The sequence below is a fragment of the Gadus morhua genome, chromosome 21 (genome assembly GCF_902167405.1).
Source record: "Gadus morhua chromosome 21, gadMor3.0, whole genome shotgun sequence".
NCBI classification, from domain to species: Eukaryota; Metazoa; Chordata; class Actinopteri; order Gadiformes; family Gadidae; genus Gadus; species Gadus morhua.
The window spans coordinates 5,591,737-5,616,855 of NC_044068.1; the positions used below are offsets into that span (position 1 = coordinate 5,591,737).

Consider the following 25,119-nt stretch of genomic DNA (forward strand, 5'->3'; position numbering starts at 1 on the left):
TTTTCTGTTTGTTTCGTTTTCTTTTTTCTTTTTTAACCTTGTCCGTTTTAGATGGGTGACTGAAAAGCATTAGTGTGCGGGATTGTTATGTTTATGCCTGTGTGTGTGTGTGTGTGTTTATCCATTGTTTTGTTTTTTAAAGAAAGTGTTAACCTGTTGCAGTATGCATCTGTAATGCGTCACGTGGTTGGCAACACTCTGTGTCCCGGTGAGTATGAGGGTCTATGTATGTAGATACGTACGTGCGTGAGTGTGCGTGCATGCTGGGGTGACTTAACTTTCTCAGTGTATTTCCCAGCCCCCCCCCCCCCCCCCATCTCCCCGTATGATTTCCTAGCTTGTGTTAAACGAGTGCAGCTGTCGCTTGACGGGCTTGGGTTAGGTTGGGGGGGGGGGGGGGGGGGGGGGGTTTGTTGGTCATGTGATCCCGGCCGAACGCGCTCATGCCAGTAAAGATATGCATGCATCTATTTGAACGGTGGGAGAGTGGATGACTTAAGGGGAGGTATCTACATATGTTTTAATGTACACAAAGGACAACAAACGCAGCCCTGAGTCGCGCGTGTGCGTGTGCGTGCGTGTGCGTGCGTGCGTGTGTGTGTGTGTGTGTGTGTGTGTGTGTGTGTGTTGCTCTGGCTTCGCCTGACTCTGCGGCGGCGTCCTGCTCATATTGTCTCTCAGTAAGCCCCCTCCGGTCTCTAAAGCCCCCGTAGGATGGCGGGTGGGCGGGTTCTCTTATTGTAGTTCGGTTGTTTTCTCCCCAATTGGTCCCCTTTTTCTTTATTCTTTTTTAAAGCTTCAAAATGCACTGCCAGCTCACTGCAGAAATCCCGAGCAGAGGTAAAACTAAATCTGCCGTTTTAGGGTTTGATTTTCGAAAGGCGTAGAGAAGTGTGCCCTGGTGATTGGTTCCATCTGATTTATTATTCTGTTGCTCCTGTTGCAAGTGCCACTCAATCAACCCCCCCCCCCTTCTCCATACTTAGTGTTCCTCTAGGTCATACTTCGTAGTTTTGTCCTCATTTTTGTTTTTATTCCCTCTTAGTTTCGTGGTTGAAAGGACGGCAGTCCGAGCGATCGCCTCCACGGCGGCCTCCTTGTTTCCCTGGGAGGACAGTTAACTGCTAATGATCCTCGAGGCCAACACGCTGGCTCAACAGATGCGCCCAGGCGCCCAGTCTCAGACCTACGTCGGCTATGGGAGAGAGTTAACATTTGCAATTCGCTGTATATTTTTTGCAAAGTAATCATGAACAAAAGGCAGTCGCACTTCTGTTGGCTATTGCAGTTAACGTGTATGTGTCCGAGTTCGCACTAAAATGCACTAACTGGGGAGCCTTCCTCCAATAGGGTGTGGGCCCCCTTTACGTGACAATGCCAATAGATTGAATTCCTCATTTATTTTCCAATTGTCTTTGTTTCCCCCGTTGTACGCGCGTGAATGACGATTGGTGCTGTAGTATGCAGTTGCGGGACAATCAATGTTGTTGTTTTTTGGACAGGAAATGTGTGTTCAGGACACACTAAGGATGCAGTAGGTTCCTTTTTGACACGGCGTTCTGCAGGAAATGCTTCACCTCGCTTTGGCCCACCTCTTAGATACCTTGGTAGATTAGGACGGTCTGAGCCCGCTGCTGATTGATAAACCGTGGGATTAACCTTCCCCTATAGGAAGCTCAGGCATGGCATTTTCTTGTTGAAGATGTATAGCCTAGTGAAAGGCAGTATCGAGAGCCCTGCCGCTCTTGGGTCCCTGGCATGCTAGCAGGACACATAGAGGTGTCAGGCCAATCGTTTTTCAGGGCAGTACTATTAGGCTTTCGGCCCTGGGTGGTCTGGGGTTCTTAGTGGAGGCTGTGGCCTCGCTCGAGACCCTGGTCTCCGCACCGTGTTCTTCCGGCCTACATAGGCCGGACGGATGGCGTGTTTCTGTTGTCGTGTCAATGCAGAACCCTCTGCTGCCTGCTACTCGTTCACAGCAACACTTATGCAGAAGCTTAGTTGTTCATGGCTTGCATATGCGGTCGGTCTGGGCGTGGTCTTTCAGCAAGGAATTGCCTCTTTTTGCGGACCCCATCAATGCAAAAGTAGGGGCTTTTGCATTGCTGTCTCGGGAGTTCTCGGATTAACTCAATTGAGTAAGGTTTAAATTGTGTGTCCAAATATCAGCCCAAAAGCGTGGATTTTTCAGATGAAATACTTTTCCCCTTGTCTCTGAAAATCCGCAACTGCAACCTGATTATGCCGTACCACGGTACCAGGTGTTGAATGACCCTTATTTATAATCACGTACAAAAGCAGTGTTGAGCAGGAGACGGCAGAGAAGGAATTGCAGAATAAAGTTTTTGAAGCAGTCTAACCTCTCATCGTGGTTGTGTTGTAGGCCTTTTGGTGTTACCCTTGCTGTGTGTGTGTGTGTGTGTGTGTAAAGAAATCAGACCTATTTTAACTTTATCTTTCTCTATTTACTTTTAATTTGCCAACCTCAGTAAAAGCGTCAAGTACATAAATAATTTGACCTGTTAGTCCAGTCATCCAAATGTTAGTCAGAATTTCAACTGACAGACTTTATTTTTTTAGGCTTGTAGTTGGAAGTCGATGCACTTTGATCCTGTCTACATTTCCCATCAAGCACCCTGTCCAAAACAACATGAAATGTTAAACATTGATGTTTATAGCGGGATGCTTTTGACACACTGTGAAATGGTTTTATTACCTCAAGACGAGTTTAAAAGATGGCATTTTATCCACCTAAAGTAAAATATTAAATAAAACTGGTCAAATTAGTTTTACCTCATTAAGCTGTGGTCAATGACCATAGCTTGAAACCCATACAGTAGGTGCATGGTGTGGACTGAAAGGCAGAGTGGATGTTTACTGACCAGCCCATTGAAACCATTGAACGAGACGAATTGTCTGACTGTTTGGAGAAAAGAAAGATTGGTTAACCTTTTTTAATATGTGATTTTTTTTTATTCTTTGTGTCTTGGTTGTATTAAGCCCTCCTTTCTGTAAGGCTTGAAAAGGGGTTTTGGTTTATATTGCTGTGGATTATATTCCTCCAGCATTGAGGTTTGATTGAGAAGATTTCCAGAAGATGTATAATTTCAGCATTGGTCATTTCAAAGCGTTTCCTTTTCAAAAGTTCCCGGCGTCATTGATCCGACTCTTCCTCAGTTTCACGGTGGTTTCCATCCTAGCTTTTTTCCCCATTTTGTTTCCTTCCCCGCTCCCCTTTGTACCCCCCCGAGACCCAACCGCTTCCTCGCTCAGTGCATTTAAATAATTTGAATATCACCTATTTTACCAAAAGTTGTGATGTTGGTTAGCCTTTAAGAGCGAGTTATCAGAATATATATATTAATATATATGAATTTGAGTGTCCACTCAAATGCTAAACAAGGGGTCCTTTTAATGATGAAGTGAGTTGGCACTGTGTGTTTCATGAGTTCAGTCACGCTTTTATTTTGGTAGCAAAAATTTGAAACTCTTCTAGTGTCACGAATGGTTTATAGCATTGGGTGCACACTGTCCATTAAAAGAAAATATATACGCCCGAAGCTAGGTGTGCCAGCGTTGCATTCAGACAAACAAGGGTTCAACACATTGAAAAGGGTTTTAAGGCACGTTTTGTTTATGACCTACAGCCTTCCCCCTCAGTCGTTTCAGTTGGAATCTCTGACCTGCACGTTTCACCGTCTGCTATTGGCATTAAACAACTACCGCGCCTGATCGGTGGACTGGGATAAGACCAGTTTGGTGTTTGTAACCACTCTGACCCCATGTAGGAAAACAGCCGTTTCTCTATCTCAGATGGCCAGGAATAAGTTTTGTCTACGATCTGCACTTGTTTTCAGAGACGTTTTTTGATACAGTTTTATCTCGGCCTTCGTCTGGATGATGAAAACGTGACGCTATGATGACAGAGGCTAGCCCGCCTTGCGAGTGTGTGTGTGTGTGTGTGTGTGTGTGTGTGCGTGTGTGTGTGTGTCCGTCTGTGTGTGTGAGTGGGTGCAAATTAGGGGGGGGGGGGGGGGGGGGCTTAAGTAAAGGTTTGTATTTTCTTTTGTGCATGTTTTAGTTTTCTGTGTTTGTTTCCCATGCCGCTGCGATTCATTTTGATCTGAAGGTTTTCCAGCAACAGGTTTATTTAATGTGGAAAGAACACAGAAATAAATTATTTGATTTTTTTCTATTGTCAAGACGGTGGGTTTTCTTGTCTGATGGTCGTGTCCCTCCAAGCTAGTTTTCGTGCCAACTGCAAGTTTCAAGAGTCTTTCTTTGCATTTTATCAGACCGGGACTGGAGTACAGCTTATTACTTCAGTTATATCAGGAAGTGATTTTCACAGCATAGAAATGTAGAATCGAGACAAATATTTATTCAAGATTACACTACGCAGGATATTTGCTGAACAATGAAAAGAAGTCCACTATTTTACAGCACATTCAGGGAAACACGATTGCATTTACACATCCTACGCTTGCTTACAAATCTTAAAAGCATTGAAGGAAGTAAAAAAAGAATGACTGACATTTATTTGAAATCTGCTGCAAGCAGAACAGAAACCATTATTGAAGACTCGTTGTCCAATATTTATATTTAGTCCCTCAAAAAAACAAGCAATTTTCCTCTTCTTGTAAACCTGATCTTTCTGGCAGCAATCTTGCTAATATTTTAGGTCCAAACCCTGTCCTGTGTCACCTCTACTTTGGCAATTGTTTAGGATTACAAAAAACTACAGTTGTTGCTGAAAAGATTTTTTGTGATTATTATGGTGACAAAGCCCCAAAGGGATATTTGTAAGTAAATGTAAGACGTTTTAGTTTTTTTTGATTCTCAAGTAAAGACAAACCTTAAAAAATAGGATTAACATTCTTCTTTGCGAACGAAAAATGTGTCTGATATAACATGCGCTGCTGGATAAATTTGAAAGACTTTTTACATAACGTGTACTTGTATGCTTTATCTACACTTATATGCAAAGAAATGCATTGTTTCCTACTGAATCCTATGGAAATCATGGCCAAGAGTGAGGAGATGGAAAGCGTATTCACTAAGTCAACTACTTCGCAATATTTACACTGTTTTGTATGCAGATGGCAGTATGTAATGGCTACAGCCCTTCTTGCATGTGATTGACACTCACTGGATAAAATGCTTCCCACATACAGCCTTTTGATTGACAGACAGTGCTTTGGCGCTTCTCACTGCTAATGAATCTGATCACTGCTCCCCCAGCATGAGCTCTTTACTTTTCATAACACCATCATCTCTAGTTCAGGAAAATACTGGGCTTAGCAAAGCCTGCATAAACTGGGGCCTACTCAGGTGAAACTAATCCGTAGCTTGGGTGAGTCTTTTATGGAGGACAGCCTGGAGTGAAGGAAGATGCGGTAGTCATAGCGATGGTGATGCTTTTACTTAGCATTCCGTGACAGGGGAATCGGCTGTCGGGTCAGTGGTTGAGGACATCTCGGGCGTGACATCAGAACTCGTCCTCTGAGCTGTCGGCCAATAGCATGGCTTGATCTGGGCGGCCCGGGCCAGTTTCTCTAGGTTGCTAGGGGCAACACAGGGGAGGATCGACACACAAGAACAGACGTTGGTGATTGGCCATTGGAGCCACAGAGGAAACACAGGACACGTCTAACACATCAAATGCATAACTTACATTTTGATGCCTGCAACCATTTGTATTTATTTTGACCTAAATGTAGGTATATTGTATATTTCAGTATTGTTAAATCTATAGTGTAGTCCATAACTTACTTAGAGAGTACCCCTTGCAGTTCAGATCCCCCTGACCGTGAAAACGGATTCTCCGTTGTGGTTCAAACACTCTGATGGGGAACTCGTGACTTGCAGCCACAGAATGGGAACGAACCGGCTCCCAGACTACCGTGACACACTCCAGCCGTCTCTCCCAATACGCGCAGGGCCCTCACATTGGAGCAATGGGCCCTGCACCGTACGCAGCGATGGATCCGCTATTCTTAAATACGACTGATAATAATGCTCATAGCATCCTTGAAAGTGCAGAGACCTTCACACATTTGATTGTTTTTTATAAAAAGTTCACAAACCTATTATCGCTAAGGAAGTGTGACTACTCTAACTGAATGAAGTTCGGCACCACTAGCCCGAAATGTACCGAGAATCCGGTACCGATTCTCGGTTCTTCACGGCCAAAAACCAAACGATATGTATATATATTCATAATCATAGTAACCTGTGTGGGTGTGATATTGACCTCTTGCTGTCGGACCTTCCTCCTCTGGTACTTGAAGCTGTTTCGTCGTCTGCGGTGGATCATGCGGATGCTGTTCAGGGCCCCTACGATCAGGATGGCCCCCGCAATGCCGATGCCAACGGGGACCAGCATCCCCGACACGTATCCCGCCTGGGGGGGGGGGTCAGTTGATGACCATGTTGTTTTGCGGCACAGTTGATCAATGAATGACTTTCTTTCCTGCTTAGGTCAAGTTCAAGCCAAGGGAACACATGTGGACCATATAGTTTAAATACAATAAAGTATAAATATATTCACACACGTTTCAATGGTCAATCAATAAAAAGGACAAACTACGAGAAGGAAACCAATGTCGATTTTGATGTTTGTATTCATCCCGTTTTTGAGGGGAATGTCATATATATCCAGACAGCAGAGGGCAGTGTTACCTTTTCTCTGATCAGCTCCATCCAGCTACGCACTACATTGGAAGAAAGAGGGGATGACATAGTAAAGACTACAGCTTTTGAAATGATGCATGTTTTTTCATTCAAATTGTATGTACATTTGTAACATATATATATATATGGGATCCTCTAGCTGTGATTGTGTGCATGTGGGTGAAAATATGTGTGTGCGTGTGCGTGCGTGCGTGCGCGTGCGTGCGTGCGTGCGCGTCCCTACTCAGGCCCTGGTTCCGCTGGACCCACACAGGAGGTGGGGGGATCAGGCTGTAGGGGGGCCGGTTGGACGCCGGCGTGTTGGTCTGCTCCTCCTCACTGTCGTCTTCGTCAGACTCCTCTGTGAGGCAGAGGAAGGAGGCGGTTGAGATTCTACTTCCTGTTTATCCGCCATTCGTGAGAATCCTCCTTCAGGATTACACCGTATTACTTTAATAATGATAATGTTTCCCTTGTATGTCTTTATTCTTCATGGTCACAATGGTGACAATGCAGACAATATGATGACACCACGCAGATGTTAAAGGTGACACATTATACCACCAGGTGCGTGTGTGATTAGCCGTTACAAGCCGTTTCGAAAATCTGCCTCTTCTGACGTCACAAGTGGACGTGTCCACCTAGATATGTGCTGGATAGATGAGTGACGTGTGCTACAGGCCACTGGGTAGGCTGGTAGGCAGATTTTTCCATAACAGCTTCTAAGGGCTAATCACACCCACACATGGTTAGCTACTTTTCTAATAGCTACTTTTCTAATTTGCATTGGAAGGGAAAAAGGTAGCTTAGCCAGTAGTGTCGTATTCCTATTCTAGTCCGCGGTTTCCACCAAGCCTTACCCTCGGACTCCATCTCCTCCAACCCAGAGGTGGATTTAGAGGCGTGGTGATGGGTTGCCTTGGTTACAGGTGTTCCAGAGGAGAGGAGAGAGGAAGCAGCGAGGCCAGAGATGGAGGAGGGCTCTTCTAGTCCCTCTGCGTTGTCAGAATCTATAGACCAAAACTCAGTCGTAATCCGAGTCATATAACAGACACGGGTTATAATAACCCAAGTCATAACTTGGTTCAAATCCCAAATCATTAAGCAAGATATAGACCAAGTTATGACCTATGTCATAACTTAACTGGAGGGGAAAGAAGTGAAATCTAAACAGTGGTTTGAACAATCGCACATCAAGTGACGTCAGGAAGCTGGATCCCCCTCCTCGTCAAGCTCTTGACTCAAAGTCAAGGGCCAAATAGGAGGTTAAGGCCCAATCCCATTTCTACCCTTACCCCTTCCCCTTACCCCTTCAAAACAAGGGGGAGGGGTAAGGGGAAGGGGTAAGGGGTAGAAATGGGATTGGGTCTAAAGGTCCCATATTATACAACCATTTTGAAAATCCGCCTCTTCTGACATCACAAGTGGCCGTGTCCACGTGTGCTGGATAGAAAAGTCTACCAGCCTTCCCAGTGGACTGTAGCAAGCGTTGCTCGACTGTCCGTCATACACCTTGGTGGACACGCCCACCCAGGATGTCAGAAGAGGCTGATTTTCAAAACGGTGTGTAACGGCTAAACACGCTCACACCAGGTGGTGTGATACGTCCCCTTTACCTTATTATGGTTCTCCGTACCTTTCACGGCGTGATGGTCCAGGGGTCCCGCCGGGGAGGCGCTGGGCTCCAGCAGCTCGGTGCCTGACATCCACCCCCGCGGCAGCATGGGCGGGGGGTGGGAGGGGCCGTCGGCGTCCGTCTCCACGGTGACCGGCCGGTCGAACGCCGCCTCGGACAGGAACGTGCCGCCGGTCGCCGTGGCGCTGGCCGACGGCTGGGGGCCACCGGGAGCCGCCGGCCCCCCGGCCGTGGACGCCCCCCCCTGCGGTGTGACGTCGTCGAAGGGGTCGAAGATGAGGGGGAGGTCCTCTGAAGACATGGTGCCCTCGGTGGACTGGTCCTGGGTCAGGGGGACCTCCGTGTCCGCTGGAATCAGATCCATACGGACACACGGAAGGACGACGGTTCAACAGCAACATGGAGGGTACATTCTTTGGGGTTTCAGTTCAGAATCGGTTTTCAAAAAACAATTCTGAACTGAATCCACAAATAATTATCGGAGAAATTCCAACTGATCAGTTGGAATTATTTTGGATTTCTATGTAAATAATTTTTGGATTCAGTTTCAATTTCGTAGAAATTTAGTTCAAATTGATTTGGAAATTCTATTGGATTTCTTTTGTAATTATTTTTTAATTCACTTGTTCACTAATTCACTTATTTCAACACACCGACCTATTTAGAATTCACGTTGAATTCACTTTGAATCCTTTCGAACCAGGTTTCATGCTAGCATGGTGGGGTCAGACCTTCTAGAAGAGAGACCCGAGGAGAGGCAGTGTGGCGCTTCGGGCTGTCCGTGCTGCTGTCTCCAGCGATGCCACGAGTATCACCCTCCATTCTCTATTCAAAGCATCCTTTTCCCTGACACTTAAAATGAAAAATGCATAATCCTTATGCAAGGGACAGAGAGGAGAATGCTGAATATTTATAGTGCTGAAGTATTCATGAAACCGTGCAAGTATCCGGAACGGTTATCGCTTTGGACGTGAAGCCTTCCTCGTGAGGAATAGTCCCGGTTGTTCAGAGGATAACAAAGGCATTTGGAAAACTGCTTTTCTTTTTAGATAAGAGGTAACCACACAGTAGCTGTCAGGAGGAGAACCTGTTGGCACATAAAAAGCACTTCTTCCCGTGTTCGGGTGTCAGAAGACTGAAACCCTTTTACATAATACCCTTTTGGGAAGGACATTTTTTTTGTGTGTTTCTTCTTTCGTTTGGGGGAGGCTTCATCAAACAGACATTTCACCCGGGATGCTAGGAACACATATTGGCTCAGAAAGAGTTTTTTTTAATCCTGCTCCAGCTACTTACTGCACAGCTCAACACTCATCTTCGTTATTCTGCACTGTGTGTGTGTATGTGTGTGTGTGTGTGTGTGTGTGTGTGTGTGTGTGTGTGTGTGTGTGTGTGTGTGTGTGTGTGTGTGTGTTAGTCTGGCTTTGCAGATGTGCATCCATCGATCTGTCTGTATGTGTGTGTGCGTCTGCATGCATACATCTGCATGCTGGACGTGTGTGTGTGTGTGTGTGTGTGTGTGTGTGTGTGTGTGTGTGTGTGTGTGTGTGTGTGTGTGTGTGTGTGTGTGTGTGTGTGTGTGTGTGTGTGTGTGTGTGTGTGTGTGTGTGTGTGTGTGTGTGTGTGTGTGTCTGTGTGTGCGTCTGAATCCTAAACCCAGGCGCCTCTGGTAAGCCCTGCCACTATCCCTCCTGCTGTGCCTGTTCCTTTTTCTTCTTACAAATCAGGACAGGAATAGAAAGTAATTAGTCTGCCACAGCCCCCCCCCCCCCCCCCCTCCAGGGGCCAGGAGCCTGGGGCCCAAGGCAGAGCGAGGGGAGCGTGTGTCTCGATGTCTCGACGCCGCCGCCCGTCAAAGCACATCTCAGCCACTTGACATTTGCACCTTAAAGGACAAATCCGGTGTAAAATGGATCTGGGATATGTTTAGTATGATAACGAGTTGGGATGCTCGTTTGGAAGCCAAAAAGCGCAGGTATACGCATTCTGAAGTTGGCTGTTTTAAGATTGTATATTAAAAAGGACATTTTATACACACAATACCATCAGTAGTTCACCCGTCGACGCCATCGTGTTTTTAAGACTCGATAAGTAGATAGACGAACACAGAGATTGTGCCATCCGTCAACCACACGCAAACTCTGTGTTCGCCAATCTACTTATGGAGTCTTTGGATGCCTAATCCTCGTCCCGTTTCTTAATGGCCTACCCCCTTTGGATAAAACCTGACTACTAAAATGACTAAATAGTAATGAGTTGATAATTACATTTAAATTATTTAATTTTGGGCGGGTCCCCAAACTTTCGACATTTTCGACCCTACCTTCGCTGTCGCTCGCAGCCTCTGACCAGAGGCTCTCCGGCCCCTCTGGTTTGGGCATCACGTCGGGTCCCACCTCAGCCAGGAGGAGGTCTGGAACGATGGGGGCGGTCGCATCATCGGGCCCCCAGTCCGCCAGAGGGGGCAACGGAGGGGCCCCCAGCGACGGCGCGATGGAAGGGGTCGGCCCCGGGATCTGAGGACCTTGGCCCCCGGCTGAGGCTCCTGGCGGCTCCTTGGAGGACGGGGACCCTGTGGGGGAGGCAAGGGCGGGGTCCAACGCGGGAGGTCCCGACGGAGTGGAACCCGGCGTGCTGACCACCTCGGCCGGCGCCTCTCCGTCGTCTTGTGACGTGGACGTAACCCCCCTGGGGACGCTCGCCGTCGAGTTGAAGTTGAAGTTCGCCGTTGAGCCAGGCGTCGTTCCCTCGGAGTCTGGAGGGCGCGCGGTGTACGGCGTCGGTCGGCTTTGATCCTCTCCCGGCTCTGACAGGCTCCCCGGGGTCTCCCCCTCTGCCCCCCCCTCTGCCTCCCCCTCTGCCCACACCTCCCTCCTCTCTCTCCGGAGTAACTCTTCCCTGCCGCCGTTCATCCCCGGCCCAGATCTCCTGGCGCCGAAGACGCCTCCGTTCCTCGCACCGCGTGCCTCTCCGGGTGCGGCTTGGCGCACTCCCGGGCCGCCGCTGACTCCTCCCCCGCCTCCTCCTCCGTCTCCTCCTCCACCCGCCGAACCGTCAACCTCCGGAGTGTCCGTCACGTGCACCAATGCCCCGGAACCGCCACTCGAGGTGACCAACGGCACGTCCGGGACCGGGTCCGGCGTGTCCCGTCGGGGCAGACGGACCGGGCCTCCATCGACGCACACACACGCCCCCGCCACCACCACCACCACCAGCAGGGGGCGCAGCAGGCGACGGAGGGCCTGGGGGATCAGCATCTCTCCTCACCGGTGGACACCGGGCGACAGGTCCGCTGACGGGAGGCGACGGCGTGAGGAGGCCGGGCGACGGGTGTAGCACAACGTGAGGGTGGGTGGAGAGGACTGGACCTGAGCGCTGTCTGGCAGCCGACTCCTACGCTCCAACAACCGGCAGCCTGCTGTGGGGTGGGGGGGGGGGGACGGGCTGGTCGTGCCTGCAGGGTTCTGGGTGCTGCGCCGCGGCCGTGGGCAGCATCACATTGGCTGAGAGAGCGTCTGAGGGAAAAACCAAAAGGGAAGAGACGAAGGAATCGTTTGTTTTCGTTTTTTTGTTCGTTCAACAAGCCCAAGGGGTTTATTATGTAACTTTTGAGGCGAAGCCAGAGGAAATTTTTCATTTGCGTTTATGGATGTTCAGCGTTTACTTTAATGGTGTTTGGAAAAAATTGTGGTTTTATTGGCATGACGCATTTCCCCTATTCTTATTTTATAAGGGAAATATTTATAACTGGGTTGCAGCTCAGAGAGAGAGACAGACAGAGAGAGAGGGAGGGAGAGAGAGAGAGAGAGAGAGAGAGAGAGAGAGAGAGAGAGAGAGAGAGAGAGAGAGAGAGAGAGAGAGAGAGAGAGAGAGAGAGAGAGAGAGAGAGAGAGAGAGAGAGAGGGAGCGAGAGAGGGGGAGAGACAGCAAGCAAATCTGGCAGAGCTATCCGTGCACACTCACGCGGGTGATGGGGAGAGAGGCAGACAGACAGACAGACAGACAGACAGACAGACAGACAGACAGACAGACAGACAGACAGACAGACAGACAGACAGACAGACAGACAGAGAGAGAGAGAGAGAGAGAGAGAGAGAGAGAGAGAGAGAGAGAGAGAGAGAGAGAGAGGGAGCGAGAGAGGGGGAGAGACAGCAAGCAAATCTGGCAGAGCTATCCGTGCACACTCACGCACTTTCCTAAACTATAAATAGCACCATGGCACCTATCTCCCTTCTGTGTTTCTCCAGATAGCAGAATTCAGCACTCGAGCACACAGTTGTTTAATCAACCCAAAAAGGTGCACTCCAGGTCACAATCTTATCAAAGAGCATATCTTACATGTTTTAAATCGTATAATCACAAGCTTATATTAAAATGACACCCACCAAAAAAATATAACACTAACTTAAAATTTAAAAACATAGCTGGCCCTTATAATATCCATGATTGATTCAAATAAATTGATCCAAATCGATTATATATTTTTTAATTTTCTATATCTATAGATGACACGTTGAAATGTGACTGCCGAAGAGGGTGACACCCTTCCCTTTTCCCTGAGTCAGACCAGCCACCCTTCACAAGCATCAACAAACCCCATCGTCTGGGGCGCGATCGATACCGTGCAACATTGAGCTTGCATACCGTCCTATCACAGTTGACGCTATGTGGTGTAGGCGACCGCCACTGACGAGCAGTTAACAGTGCCACTCGGACATGGGTGGCATAGTGCGATCCGTAAACAAAACACACTGCGGTGCTCTGCCTTTTTTTTTTTTTATCAGGCTCCGGCTGGTAGCGGATTCTTCACAACCTGTGGTCAACGCATCCATCAACGCCATTTAATTTGGGAATAACGCATTTTCCATCAACGCTAAAGCATGCATATGTAACTTAGTGATATAACCTTATTATCCCGTTACCAGAATGATGTCAGCGTTTCTTACCTGCAGAATGTAACGCATCGCTCCGTTCTGCACATGGAAATAGTGCGCGAACGAGAGCTTCGAGTTAGGTAGTGTGTAAAAGCTGTGGAAGACGCTTGTTTTTGTGGTGGAGTCCAACGTCACGGAGAATCAGCATTGGGCGCACCGTGCACTGAATGCGCGCGCGTGCGTGTGTGATCCTGGGGTCCAGTTACCTGATCTTTAATTTATATATTTATTATTCAGAAAATTATTTATCCTCTTTGATTTTTTGTAGTGTTATGTTGTTGGAGTAGTTTTAATGGAAGCATTTTTTTTTCTTATTAATTGTATTTGATTTATTTGCCTAGTAGGCCTATTGGTGCTGGTCTGGGCAGCTCCCTTGCAAATAATTTGCATTTTCCCTGCAACTATATTCATTATATGAATCAGGTTATGAATGGGAATTATACTATAGGCCTATAGTTATTATTTTGATTGTCTTTAGACCCAACAGGTTGTTTCAATAAAATCAATGTCAACTTTTGTATCATGTTCGTGCCTATTTATTTTTCTATTAATGTGAAATGTGAAATTATATGATGAAATGTATTGCATACATTTTATTTATATTGGTATATGGCTACATTTACCAGGTCAGGTTTCTGAACCAAAGTGTAGCTCATTGTTCCACATGATTGAAATACGTGTTGTGTAATAAAATACATAATTGTGGTTAATTCTTAGCAACCTCAAAAGCTAAATGGAGTACTTTATGTATTTTGGAGAATAATCTCAGATTTCTGTATAGATAATGCTGGTTCGAGCCTTGGTGGTGGCGGCCTCTCCTGTTGACTAAAGGAATATAACTTTATTTTTCCCAGTCGGAAAAATTAATGAAAAATACAAATGGAATCTTTCCCAAAAAATCGATATCGATCGGTTATTCAACTTTGTTAAACTTGATTTTGTAATTGATCAAACAAAAATCAGAAATCAGGGCGACTGGCGGTGACGTCACGGTGTCTGCCCCAGCCCATTCAATAGTCAACATCTCGTCCGTCAAACACATAACACCACTCAGACTACAAAACGAGAGATTACGTCTCTCGTTTTCCATAGAAGACAAGACAATGCCCTTATTTGAAGGGTTGGGAAGTGGCGGAGAAAAAACTGCGGTCGTCATTGATTTAGGAGCCGCATACACAAAGTAAGTAGCTTTCCCGTTAGCTGTTTGAGCTAACGTGATGCTAGGGTGAGCAGGTTGTCACTTTATTATGTCTGGCTGCTGCGTTGTTTATTTGCAAAAGCCGCATTTTGTATACAATAAATAGTACACCTTTCTATGAGATCAACCCCAATACAATGTATGCTGTTTCTACATATATAGTAGATGACAGTCGATGCAGTCTGTTGTGCACTACTGTAGTGGTTAGCTGCTAAAGAAGTAGACTATTAGCTAGTGTTGTGTATAGCTAGAGGAATAGACTAATCTACTACTGCTATCCACTGTAGTGATTAGCTGCTGCAGCAGTATATTACTAGCGAGTGTTGATTTGGCTACTGGTGTAGAATACTAGCTACTGTAGTGTTCATGGCTACAAGAGTAGACTAGTACCTACAGTAGGTAGTAGTAGTCTACTAAAGTTGTAGCTAATGTAGAGTGTAGCTACTGTACTGTGTAGCTATGGGATCAGACTAGTGTGTTATGAATAGAAGTGCTATGCTCTCAGGCTAGAGTCATGTGAACATCAAGTGGTCTGTCTGATTTATTAAATATTTCAACCCCCCCCCCCCCCCCCCCCCCCCCAGTTTCTTTACAAACAGCAAAAGCTATACGTTGTAAATGTAACTACTGTAATTAATAAATGTGCCATACTGCCTGGTGTTTCAGATGTGGCTTTGCGGGAGAAACGGGGCCAAGGTTTATCATTCCGAGCGAGATCCGGAGAGCAGGCCAGAAACAGGTAAAAACCAGCAGTCTCTCAACGCAAACACAATGTGTGGTATTTACTAGATGCGACCGCTGACAATATTTGTGTAATTTCTAATGTGATCTGTTTTAGGCCATCAAAGTGGTCCAGTACAACATCAACACAGACGAGCTCTATGTAAACCTCAAAGAGTTTATCCATACACTATACTTCCGGTGAGAAAAATATATATATTATCTTGGAATGTATTATATAGTGTACATTGTACGTCCGGGCACTTAATGTACACACTTATTGCATGTTGTACGTCCTTGCACTTAAAAAAGTTAAAGAAAGTTAAAAAGTACATTGTTTTGTGTAGCATCTTATCCTAGCTATCTTTGATGTATGCGTGAATAGGTTAACCTGACAATTGTTAGTGCTTGGTACTTGTTTCTATGAACATCATGACTGTACCGACACAGATATATTGTTGTTTCGGTTTATTCTGACAAATGTACTTATTGTAATTCGCTTTGGATAAAAGTGTCTCCTAAATGCCCTAATTGTAAATGTCAATGTAAATGTGTGTACGCCAGTCAGCAGCTGATAAATCAAGTGCTATTCTTACCACAAACACAGCAACATTTTAAGCCGAAGCTGTGTGACTGAGATAACTGGGCTCCTTCTCGTCCAATGAAATGTGATGGGTTCCTTTTGTGCAACCAATCAGACACCTGCTGGTGAACCCTCGCGACAGAAGGGTGGTCATCATCGAGTCTGTCCTCTGTCCGTCTAACTTCAGAGAGACCCTAACCAGGGTCTTCTTCAATCAGTTTGAGGTATGAGGAAGACACGCCGATATCAATTCTCATCCACGGAGGACAAAAGTGATATTGCGACTATAATCAAACAATGATGTGATTAGAGATCTGAGTGTTTAGCACTTGTTAACCAATCACGGTCTCAGTTTCCACTCAAATACATTTCTTAATTGCAGGTTATTGGGTCAATCGTTTCAGTACTGGTGTTTGAGGGATTATTTTGCATCCATTTCCTATCAATGTGTTGTATACTAGAAGGATATTAACCAACATCTCAGCATACTTCTGATCTTAGTGTGTGAGCTCCGGGAGGCTTCACAGTGTGCTTGTTTCGTCCCAGGTGCCCTCAGTGCTTATGATCTTAGTGTGTGAGCTCCGGGAGGCTTCACAGTGTGCTTGTTTCGTCCCAGGTGCCCTCAGTGCTTTTCGCCCCGAGTCACCTGATGGCCATCATGACGTTGGGGCTCAGCTCAGCTCTGGTTATGGATTGTGGCTACACAGAGACTCTGGTGCTGCCCGTATCCTTTACCATGGAAGACTGGGACGTCACGCAACAAGACATATTTCATGTTTGAATGGGCTATATTCAGTCACCCGCAAAAAAAAGTTGTTGTTTGTCAAAGCTTATGAGCCAGCTTGTATTGCATTTTGATGATGTACTGGAATGAGATGTAAGTTATACATTATAATGGAATATCCATCACTGAATGAAACCCTGACATTACTGAACACATTTTGCTAATTGGAGCATTACTTTTATTATTATTATTATTATTATTATTTGTATCATTACTTGTTAACTATAGCTGGCCTGGTTGTCACTGACCATGTGACTACATGTGACGTCTGCTTTTAAGTCATGGGTTGAAATACTTCTAACAGTAGGCGGTTCATAGTTCTCCTTAAGTAAACCAAGTATATCACGCTGCTCATTCAATACAGAGTACAGCTCATAGATATGAACATCCGGGAGCACGGAACTGTTATGGAAATCTCCTGACAGATGCTAAGCTAGAGTGTGGACCCTGTTGTAGTTCTACCTTAACTCCCGGCCCAGGTGTACGAGTGTACCCTCATTCTGCCAGCATGGGAGGCCATGCCATTGGGTGGACAGGCCATTCACAAGTAAGTCTGCATCCAGCAATTATATAACGCGGTTGCCAGTGAGGCCTTCGATTGTTGCCAAGTCTCCAACTTTTTATTTTTGAACATGTTCCCTTTATAGATTTATATTGCTGTTATCCTTTCTGTAACGGTTCCAGATTGATCTTTGAATCGCTGCCCACCTCTTTATTAAGTGAGTGCTGTGTGGTTTCCTCTGCAGAGAGTTGGACAGCCTCCTAGTGGATCAGTGCACCGTGGACACAGACTCAGGCGCTGGGCAGGGCCTACCTGCTGTCCTCGGTAAGCCTCTCATCTAACGTTGGATTCCCTTAATGTCAACATTAGGGGAATTAACGACTTACTTATTTCTGTATTGTGTGTAGAAGATGAATTGACTTATGCACATCCGTCTCGGTGCAGATTGTTTTGAATTAATTATTTGATGAGAGAAAATGTCATTAGTATTGACACATTGACATGATTCATAAAAAAGCAACATTGATCAATCGACAATAACAAATAATCAGTCATTATAAATGACTGATAGATCAATTGCTTTTTCGAGGAAATGATGCAGTGTGTTATGCTGAATACTAACTCAACTTGGAAAGTAGAGCCTGTGCGATATTCAGGTCCTTGCCTCTCAGTGTGTGAATTATACATAATGAAGGGGCTTATTTTAGTCTCCGTCCCCCTGCCTACCACCGACTGCAGCATAGTGTGCTATTGCGTATGCTGATTCACGGTTTCCATTAGACCTTTAGCCCCATCAATTATTGACTCAACATACACACCCGACTCCTCTTAACTGTATGGAGGAAGGACTGTGTTTATCTGCACACTCGTCTTGAATTAAATTAATTAAAATGAATGTGAGGGACTTAAATTCTGTTGACTTCAATTGATGTAATGGGTTCATTGATTTATGTCAAGGCATATATGCTATCACTGTCTCAGCATGTGTCACATCAATTCTTTACTAATGAGTTTCCACACATCAAACTAATGTCTTTACACTAATGTAATGTAACAAAGACTTGGCAGTAGTCCTTGACTTGTTCCCCGGTCCGTGCACTGTGGCTGCTAGTGATGGGTTACATGCTGCAAGCGATGGGTTAAAGGCTCTCAGTGATGGTAGTGATGGGTTAATGTTCCCAGTGATGCTAGTGATGGTCACATGCTGCTAGTGATGGGTTAAATCTCCTAGTGCTTCTAGTGACGGGTTAAATGCTCCAAGTGATGCTAGTGATGGGTTAAATGTTCCTAGTGAGGGGTTAAATGCAGAGTCCTCTTGTTTCCTCGGGGATAAAAATAAAGTATATAAAGCAAATAATTAAAAGCAAACCGCCAGCTTTTTTGTTTCAGGAGCATTTCGCTAGGACCGCTTTCTTTGTGCCCGCAATGCTGGCAGTGTGTCAAGCGGGAGGTGTTTCATGTCCCCCAGGTGTGACGCAACCCTTTCACAGAAGCAGAGGCTGTGATCACTACTGTGATTGAGGCGGCTTTGATTTCAGACGGCTAATTAGTGTAAAGCGAAACGTCTTGCGCTCGAGTAAGAGGATGGAGTCTAACTTTATTGTGTTTCTTTTCCTGTACCTCAGGTGCGATCCAAGAAGATATCGTCGAGGACATTAAAGGTGCGTTCAAAGGATCCTTTCAATGAAAGCATTTCTGCTCATTAAAAGCTGTTTGCTCCAGTACTGACTTACGGTTCACACATTGATAAAGAAATCTTGGCAGTGGCAGTGCCACCAACGTGCTGAACAACCAGCCCAGTTTTAATGATGACTGGTCGTGGGGTGAGCGTCTGTGCGTGCTGAAGCTCTGGTCTTGTGTTTGGCTCGCCGTAGTGAGGACGTGCTTTGTCAGCGACCTGCAGAGAGGCTTCAAGATCCAGGATGCCAAGTTCAACCTGGAAGGCACGGCGGATGTGAGTGAACTCAGCTCCACATCGCTGTCCAGGACGGCACTCACACAGCACAAAGTATACTTCTCCTTGGAGGAGCCGCCGTAGGTACAACAAGGGTTTCTACGTCACCTGTGTGGGCCACTGAGTCCCGCTGTCCTGTCGCTGCACGCCAGGGATGGCGGATTAGGCGACGACTTTCCTGCTTTTCGGTTAATTTCGTCGGGAGCCACCTTAGCTCAGGTAGTAGAGTGGGTTAGGTTGCGAGTTCAATCCCCGGCTCCACCCAGCTGAGTGTTGAGGTGTCCCTGAGCAAGACGCCTAGCCCTTACAGACGAGCTGGCTGTCGCCATCATGGTTGACTCCGCTGTCGGTGTGTGCATGAATGGTTGTAAGTCGCTTTGGACTGCTAAATGCCCTGAATGTAAATGTATTATTGACTAGTTGAGGAGGTCACATTATGTTTAATTGCATGATCTTCACCTTATAAAGATAAGATGACGAAAGATGACCCCGAATCTGAGACCATTTGCTCTCAGAATCACAGGCACAGGGCCGTGAATGCAAGCACTGGCGTAGAGACCGGCAGTATACCAGCTGTCGGCCACATAAGTATAACTCCGGATTCAGCACCAGCCGTTCTGATTGACACACTGACACACCCTGCCTGCGCAGTGAGGCTGATCCATATATGGTGTTGTGTGTCGGCAGCGCCCCGCCCCTCCTCCTGATGTGGACTACCCATTGGATGGAGAGAAGATTCTGCATATCAAGGGGGCCATCAGGTGTGTATTGGATCAAGCTGGCGGCTGTCTGGGGAAATGCTGTTATTAATGTAGGAGGCTTAGGATAACACAACCAATATGCTTTTTTAGGTCAAATATAATCTGGTTTTGACCCTTAAGATTCAAATATTTTTTTCATATTTCTGTCCTATAAAAAATCTGCTAAAATCGTATTTCTTTCTTGTAATCGTTTCATTGAAAACATAATTTCCGGTCTAGCTTTAATAAATTAAATTGTATCTTATGTCCCCCCTGGGAGAAGAGAGGAGACTGACTCTGTGATGTATTTTGGTGCTCAATGGTAACTGGGCTGGTGTTGCTGTCTGTTCCCAGGGACTCTGTGATGGAGATGCTGTTTGAGCAGGACAACGAGGAGAAGAGCATTGCTTCTCTCATTCTGGATACTCTGGTCAAGGTACACCAAACTACTCATAGGTTCTCTATACTTCGAAATGCAGGAAAGAAAACTTAGTACCATTTAACTACTTTCTCTGTAATTGGAATATCATTGACCTGTGTTGCTAGCTGTGTGTGTGCATATTACCGCAACATTTAGAAGCAACTAAAGCAGCCCATAGTGAAACGAGAGCGCGCTCAGGCTTTCAGAGAGACTGCCCCCACTAGACTAGTGCCTACACAATCTAATTAATCTCCCTAGACCTGCCATCTGCCAGGGTCCCAAACGCTGCCAACATTGTGTCCACTCTCTCCGGTCCTATCCGCAAGATTAGCAAATAAACTGCAGTCCAAGCAGTTCCCCCGAATGCCTGGTGTACCCTCATCGGTCACTTTTATAGTTGTGTTGTTGTTGCTGTTGTTTGTTTTTCCCTTGATTCATGGCACTTCTAGCAAGTAGACCGGTACTTCATCATGTGAGCACCTTTTAATAAAACTTTAATGAAGAGATTTTTATAATAGTATGCTGATCGAACGCTGGCAATTTAATTTACTTTTAAATAATCCTACTCATATAATTGAGTCATTTTAAGTAACTGCTTTTCTTTAACGATTTTAGATTTTAGACATGCCCGGCGATTTTACACAGAGACCCGTGGACGTCGGGGACTCGAACCCAGACCCAGCCTCACTCCTGTGTGTCTCTCCCCCCAGTGCCCCATCGACACCAGGAAGGTGCTGTCGGAGAACCTGGTGGTGATCGGAGGCACCGCCATGCTGCCCGGCTTCCAGCACCGGCTGCTGGCCGAGATACGCCACCTGGTGGAGAAGCCCAAGTACAGCGACCTGCTGGCCACCAAGAGCTTCCGGCTGCACGCCCCGCCCGCCAAGCCCAACTGCACCGCCTGGCTCGGGGGTAAGGCTCTGGGCCTCAGGCTGCAGGCTCGTCTTCATATGCAGTTGTATTCCTCGATCTGCATTCTCAGGCCCAATCCCATTTCTACCCCTTACCCCTTCTCCTTAACCCTCCCCCTTGTTTTGAAGGGGTAAGGGGTAGAAACGGGATTGGGCCTAAATGCGGGGTTTGATGCGGCTGGCTTTGATGGTTGTCAGCTTCAATTGCGTTTTAAAGGTGTGAGTGGGATTAGCCATTTTGAAAATCGGCCTCTTCTGACATCACAAGTGGGCGTGTCCACCTAGCCGTGCGCTGGATAGATCAGTCTAGCAGCCTACCCAGTGGGAACCGTAGGAAACGTTGCTCATCTATCCGTCAAACATCTAGGTAAGACCCGCTTCCTTGTGATGACAGAAGAGGCAGATTTCCAAGACGGCTTGTGCCAGGCAATCTCACTCACACCTGGTGGAATAATATGTCTCCTTTTTAAAGTGTCTCTACGGAATATCACTTAATTGGACCGTCGTTAAGTGTACGCGTCTGTTTCCTGGCCCCTGATCTGGAGACATGTTGTGCGCCACACTAGTATTGGGAGGCGGTTGGCTGCCAGCCTAACTAGACAGATAGACAGGATAACTGGGCACCTGCCAAACATAACTTTAACTGCCTTGTTTATTTTAAATACAGCACGTCGTTATTAATCCTTGAACCACCCCCTGATGCACGGAGCTGTTTATTCATCTTCTCGTTTGTTAGCGGAGAGACTGAAAACTGCTTTATTTTCGGTTCACCTCACTGCCTCAAGGCTCGGTTACGGTTCCACGTCGACGCAAGGACCACGCAGACGCTCCGACGCCGTCTCAAACCTGTCTCGGTTCTGCTTCGGGTTTTAGCGTTGCGTCGACGTGGAACCAATAACTGAGCCTTTAAAGAGCTTCGCTCCTTCAATCCCCTCTTCCCTGGTTCTGTTGTCGATTATCAACGTCTGATGGACCCCCCCCCCCCCCCCCTCCTCCAGGCGCCATCTTCGGCTCTCTGCAGGACATCCTGGGCAGCCGCTCGGTGTCCCGGGACCACTACAGCCAGACGGGCCGCATCCCCGACTGGTGCTGCCTCAGCACCCCCCCGCCCGAGTCGGTCTACGATGCCCGCAAGACCCCGCCCCCGCTCATGAAGAGGGCCTTCTCCACCGAGAAGTAGACCCGGACCCCCCGGACCCCCGGCCGCCCGCTCCGTCGACCCCTGACCCCCCCGACTGGGCCAATCAGGACGTCTTAACCACAGTCACATGTTCGAGTGGCTGCCAGGTTGACACTTGTTCCACACAAACTTGATGGAGGGGGGTTTTGTTTACCAGTTCAGTGCACAAAAGCGTGTAAAATGAATACTTTTAAAATGGAAAACCATTCCCATTGTGGTGAAGCAGCGCAGTTGCATTGACTTTGAATTTAGTCAGCGAACACAACTCTTTTTATTGTTGTCTTGCTTGTTTAATTACACTAAAATCAAATTAGGACAGTCGAAGATTAGGACAACTGACATAATCCGTTTAAAAGCTAATCTGAACTGAAAGTGTTATGGTTAAGCTCTTCTGCATTTATTGAAACCAACAAATGTAATTTCCCAGTTTTGTTTATTTATTGCTTTTCTGTTCCTGTTTGTATATAGTTTGCCCAAATTATGAAGTAATCCCATAGCAAATGCCATCTTTCTGGCCTCGCAACTGAAATACTGTAAAAACTAATAAACAGTACTCAAATACTGTTCCATGACGTTTTTTGTGATTGATTTGCAATGACTTCAGGAATTCAGAAAAATAAGAAACGTTTTTTATATTTTTCTGATCCACCAAATAAAATTGAATCTGCATCCTACCAATACACATTTGCAGATTACAAAAAGAGCAACCGATAGTAATTTAACGTAGTTTTTCTTGTTTGTATATTGATGTTGATTATCCAACATAATAGAAAATGCAAAGCAGAATGTAAACCATATATACCGAAACCAATAAATCCTTACATTAAAACACCCGTTTTCAGAACGATAATCCTTTTTATCATCCATTCCCTGTTCTTTTTGCGAGATGTATTTTGACTGAAGATGGGGTCTGTGTTTGTTTGGGAAGACACTGGGTCTCTGCGGGCCTTCGTGTAATCAAACCAACGAGCCGCGAGCCAAGATACATACACATGTTACCGATCACTTCGAAAAGCAGCCGTTTGTTATCGTTAACAAGCTCTTGGAGTTCCGCTAAAGAAGATCTCCTCAAGACAATATTGGTTCGACATTTGAACAAGGGTTTTCTGTGTTATGAGAGCCCTCTGAAGCCTGCCGCTTATATCAGGATGTGAAAAACCGACTAAAATATAATTCTATATATTTTACATTATATAAGTGACTTGCGATAGGGACTGATTTTGTGTGTGTGTGTGTGCTTGCGTGTTTGCGCGCGCCTTGTGTGTGTGAGTGTGTGCAACTGTTTGGCCTGTTGGGTCACATTCATCTCATTGGTTTCCCCCGATGCTGGACACTCGGAAAACGTTTTCATTACCCACAATGCACCTGGAGCTGCCAACACAAACTTTCAGGAGACTCGAAGGTATACACACACACACACTGGTGTAAACATTCAGTGGCATGAATAACAATGGCCGTGGCCGGCAAGACCCTCATCGCTGCCCCCCTCCCCAGTGGTATCTCTGACTCAGACCTGCTATGTCTGAGTTAATAGCTTTTATTCCAGCAGTTCTCCGCAGGGGCTCAAAGGATCAAGCTAAGGCTAGCAATATATCAGCCCTTGAGAAGCATAGGCCCAAATAACCTCAAGTACTACTTTGATCTAAAAAAAAATACACTCTAAGGCTTCCCGTACAGCTTAACTATAGTCTGCAAATGGAAAAGCACGGTCGGCCGTTCTAACGTTGTGAATTGTATTCAATACAGACTTTCAATCACATGGACTCCCCGGAGCTGGCCGGGATTCAGGAACTGGCCCCACGGGGCCCAGAGGGCTAAAGCTCAAGAACCGAACCGAGGTCAAGGCACTACTTGTATTGGTCTGTGTGTGTAAGTACAGGGAGCCGGGAGGGCCCCGAGGGTGTTCTCATCAGACCAAGGGCCCAGAATGCTCATGGATTCATGATTGCATTATTTCAACCCTTGACAGTTTACTTTCTTTTTTCTCAGCAGATAGAGAGCAAAGAATCTGCTGGATGGTGGAGACATACACAAATCCAAGCACGCACACACACACACACAGACGCACACAGACATATACACACAGACATACGAATACACACAGTCATACAAATATACACACACACAGACATACACACACAGACATACAAATACACACACGCACACATACAAATACATACAAATACACACACGGACATACAAATACACACGCACACATACATATGCATACATATACACACACGGTTATACACACACACACACACATACATACAAATACACAGACATACACAAACACACACATCCATACACACACACACACACATATATATACACAAGCTTACACACACATCCGTACACACGCACACACACACACACACACACACACACACACACACACACACACAGGCCGCGCTGTGGCCACCTGTGGCTGCTGGGACAGAGGGGAGGGAGTGGGACTGGAGCCGGAGAGAGGTTCCCAGAAGCAGGAAACAGCAGCTGTCCGTCTGTCCATCTGACCTCTGTGTGTGTGTGTGTGTGTGTGTGTGTGTGTGTGTGTGTGTGTGTGTGTGTGTGTGTGTGTGTGTGTGTGTGTGAGTGGGCAGGCAGGGGGACTCCCTGGCGCGGCCTCCAAATGGAGGGAGACAACTTCCCCGGTCCAAAGGAAATGTTTTATTTAGCAGGCCGTTCCTGGAGAGATAGATCGAGAAACGGAGACAAAAACAGAGATAGTCCACACTGCAGGTTATTGTGTTAACTTGCGAAAGACAGAGTATATACGTGTTCTGTTCATAACGGATGAGTAGGATATTGTGTTAATATTAAAGACATGAAAACAGTAGTTCACCGTAAGTGTCCCTTTACGCAGGGAGTGTTAGTTCTCTAC

At 46.3% G+C, this 25,119-nt stretch overlaps 2 protein-coding genes across 3 annotated transcripts; one reads left to right on the forward strand and one right to left on the reverse strand.

Moving 5' to 3' along the window:
* Positions 1-4,361: 4,361 nt before the first annotated feature.
* armh4 (armadillo like helical domain containing 4) lies at positions 4,362-13,408 on the reverse strand. 2 transcript variants are annotated; one of them, XM_030344673.1, is made up of 8 exons: positions 13,255-13,408; positions 10,632-11,823; positions 8,309-8,656; positions 7,533-7,682; positions 6,917-7,033; positions 6,682-6,713; positions 6,254-6,403; positions 4,362-5,563 (listed from the first exon to the last, which is right to left on the reverse strand). In XM_030344673.1, exons 2-8 carry the CDS (start codon positions 11,563-11,565, stop codon positions 5,489-5,491), a joined length of 1,806 nt encoding a protein of 601 aa, XP_030200533.1. In that variant the 5' UTR covers positions 11,566-11,823; positions 13,255-13,408; the 3' UTR covers positions 4,362-5,488. The 2 variants fall into 2 exon arrangements, with proteins under 2 accessions (XP_030200533.1, XP_030200532.1); XM_030344672.1 differs by having other exon boundaries at positions 6,233-6,403.
* Positions 13,409-14,210: 802 nt separating this feature from the next.
* Positions 14,211-22,942, forward strand: actr10 (actin related protein 10). The gene is made up of 13 exons (XM_030344684.1): positions 14,211-14,422; positions 15,107-15,179; positions 15,279-15,361; positions 15,859-15,967; positions 16,360-16,467; positions 17,007-17,074; positions 17,274-17,353; positions 18,655-18,690; positions 18,904-18,983; positions 19,671-19,744; positions 20,078-20,159; positions 20,855-21,056; positions 22,054-22,942. The coding sequence occupies exons 1-13, from the start codon at positions 14,346-14,348 to the stop codon at positions 22,233-22,235; spliced, it is 1,254 nt and encodes a 417-aa protein (XP_030200544.1). The 5' UTR covers positions 14,211-14,345; the 3' UTR covers positions 22,236-22,942.
* The last annotated feature ends 2,177 nt before the right edge of the window (positions 22,943-25,119 follow it).

Bases quoted from the DNA above. Each gene is read 5' to 3' on its own strand.
- armh4 (XM_030344672.1), bottom strand. From the start codon at position 11,565: ATGCTGATCCCCCAGGCCCTCCGTCGCCTGCTGCGCCCCCTGCTGGTG. The intron at 6,714-6,916 runs GTAGGGACGCGC...CTTCCAATGTAG, and splicing joins CCAGCGGAACCAGGGCCTGA to TGCGTAGCTGGATGGAGCTG. The intron at 6,404-6,681 runs GTAACACTGCCC...CCCCCCCCCCAG, and splicing joins TGGAGCTGATCAGAGAAAAG to GCGGGATACGTGTCGGGGAT.
- actr10 (XM_030344684.1), top strand. From the start codon at position 14,346: ATGCCCTTATTTGAAGGGTTGGGAAGTGGCGGAGAAAAAACTGCGGTC. The intron at 18,691-18,903 runs GTGCGTTCAAAG...GGCTCGCCGTAG, and splicing joins TATCGTCGAGGACATTAAAG to TGAGGACGTGCTTTGTCAGC. The intron at 20,160-20,854 runs GTACACCAAACT...CTCTCCCCCCAG, and splicing joins TTCTGGATACTCTGGTCAAG to TGCCCCATCGACACCAGGAA.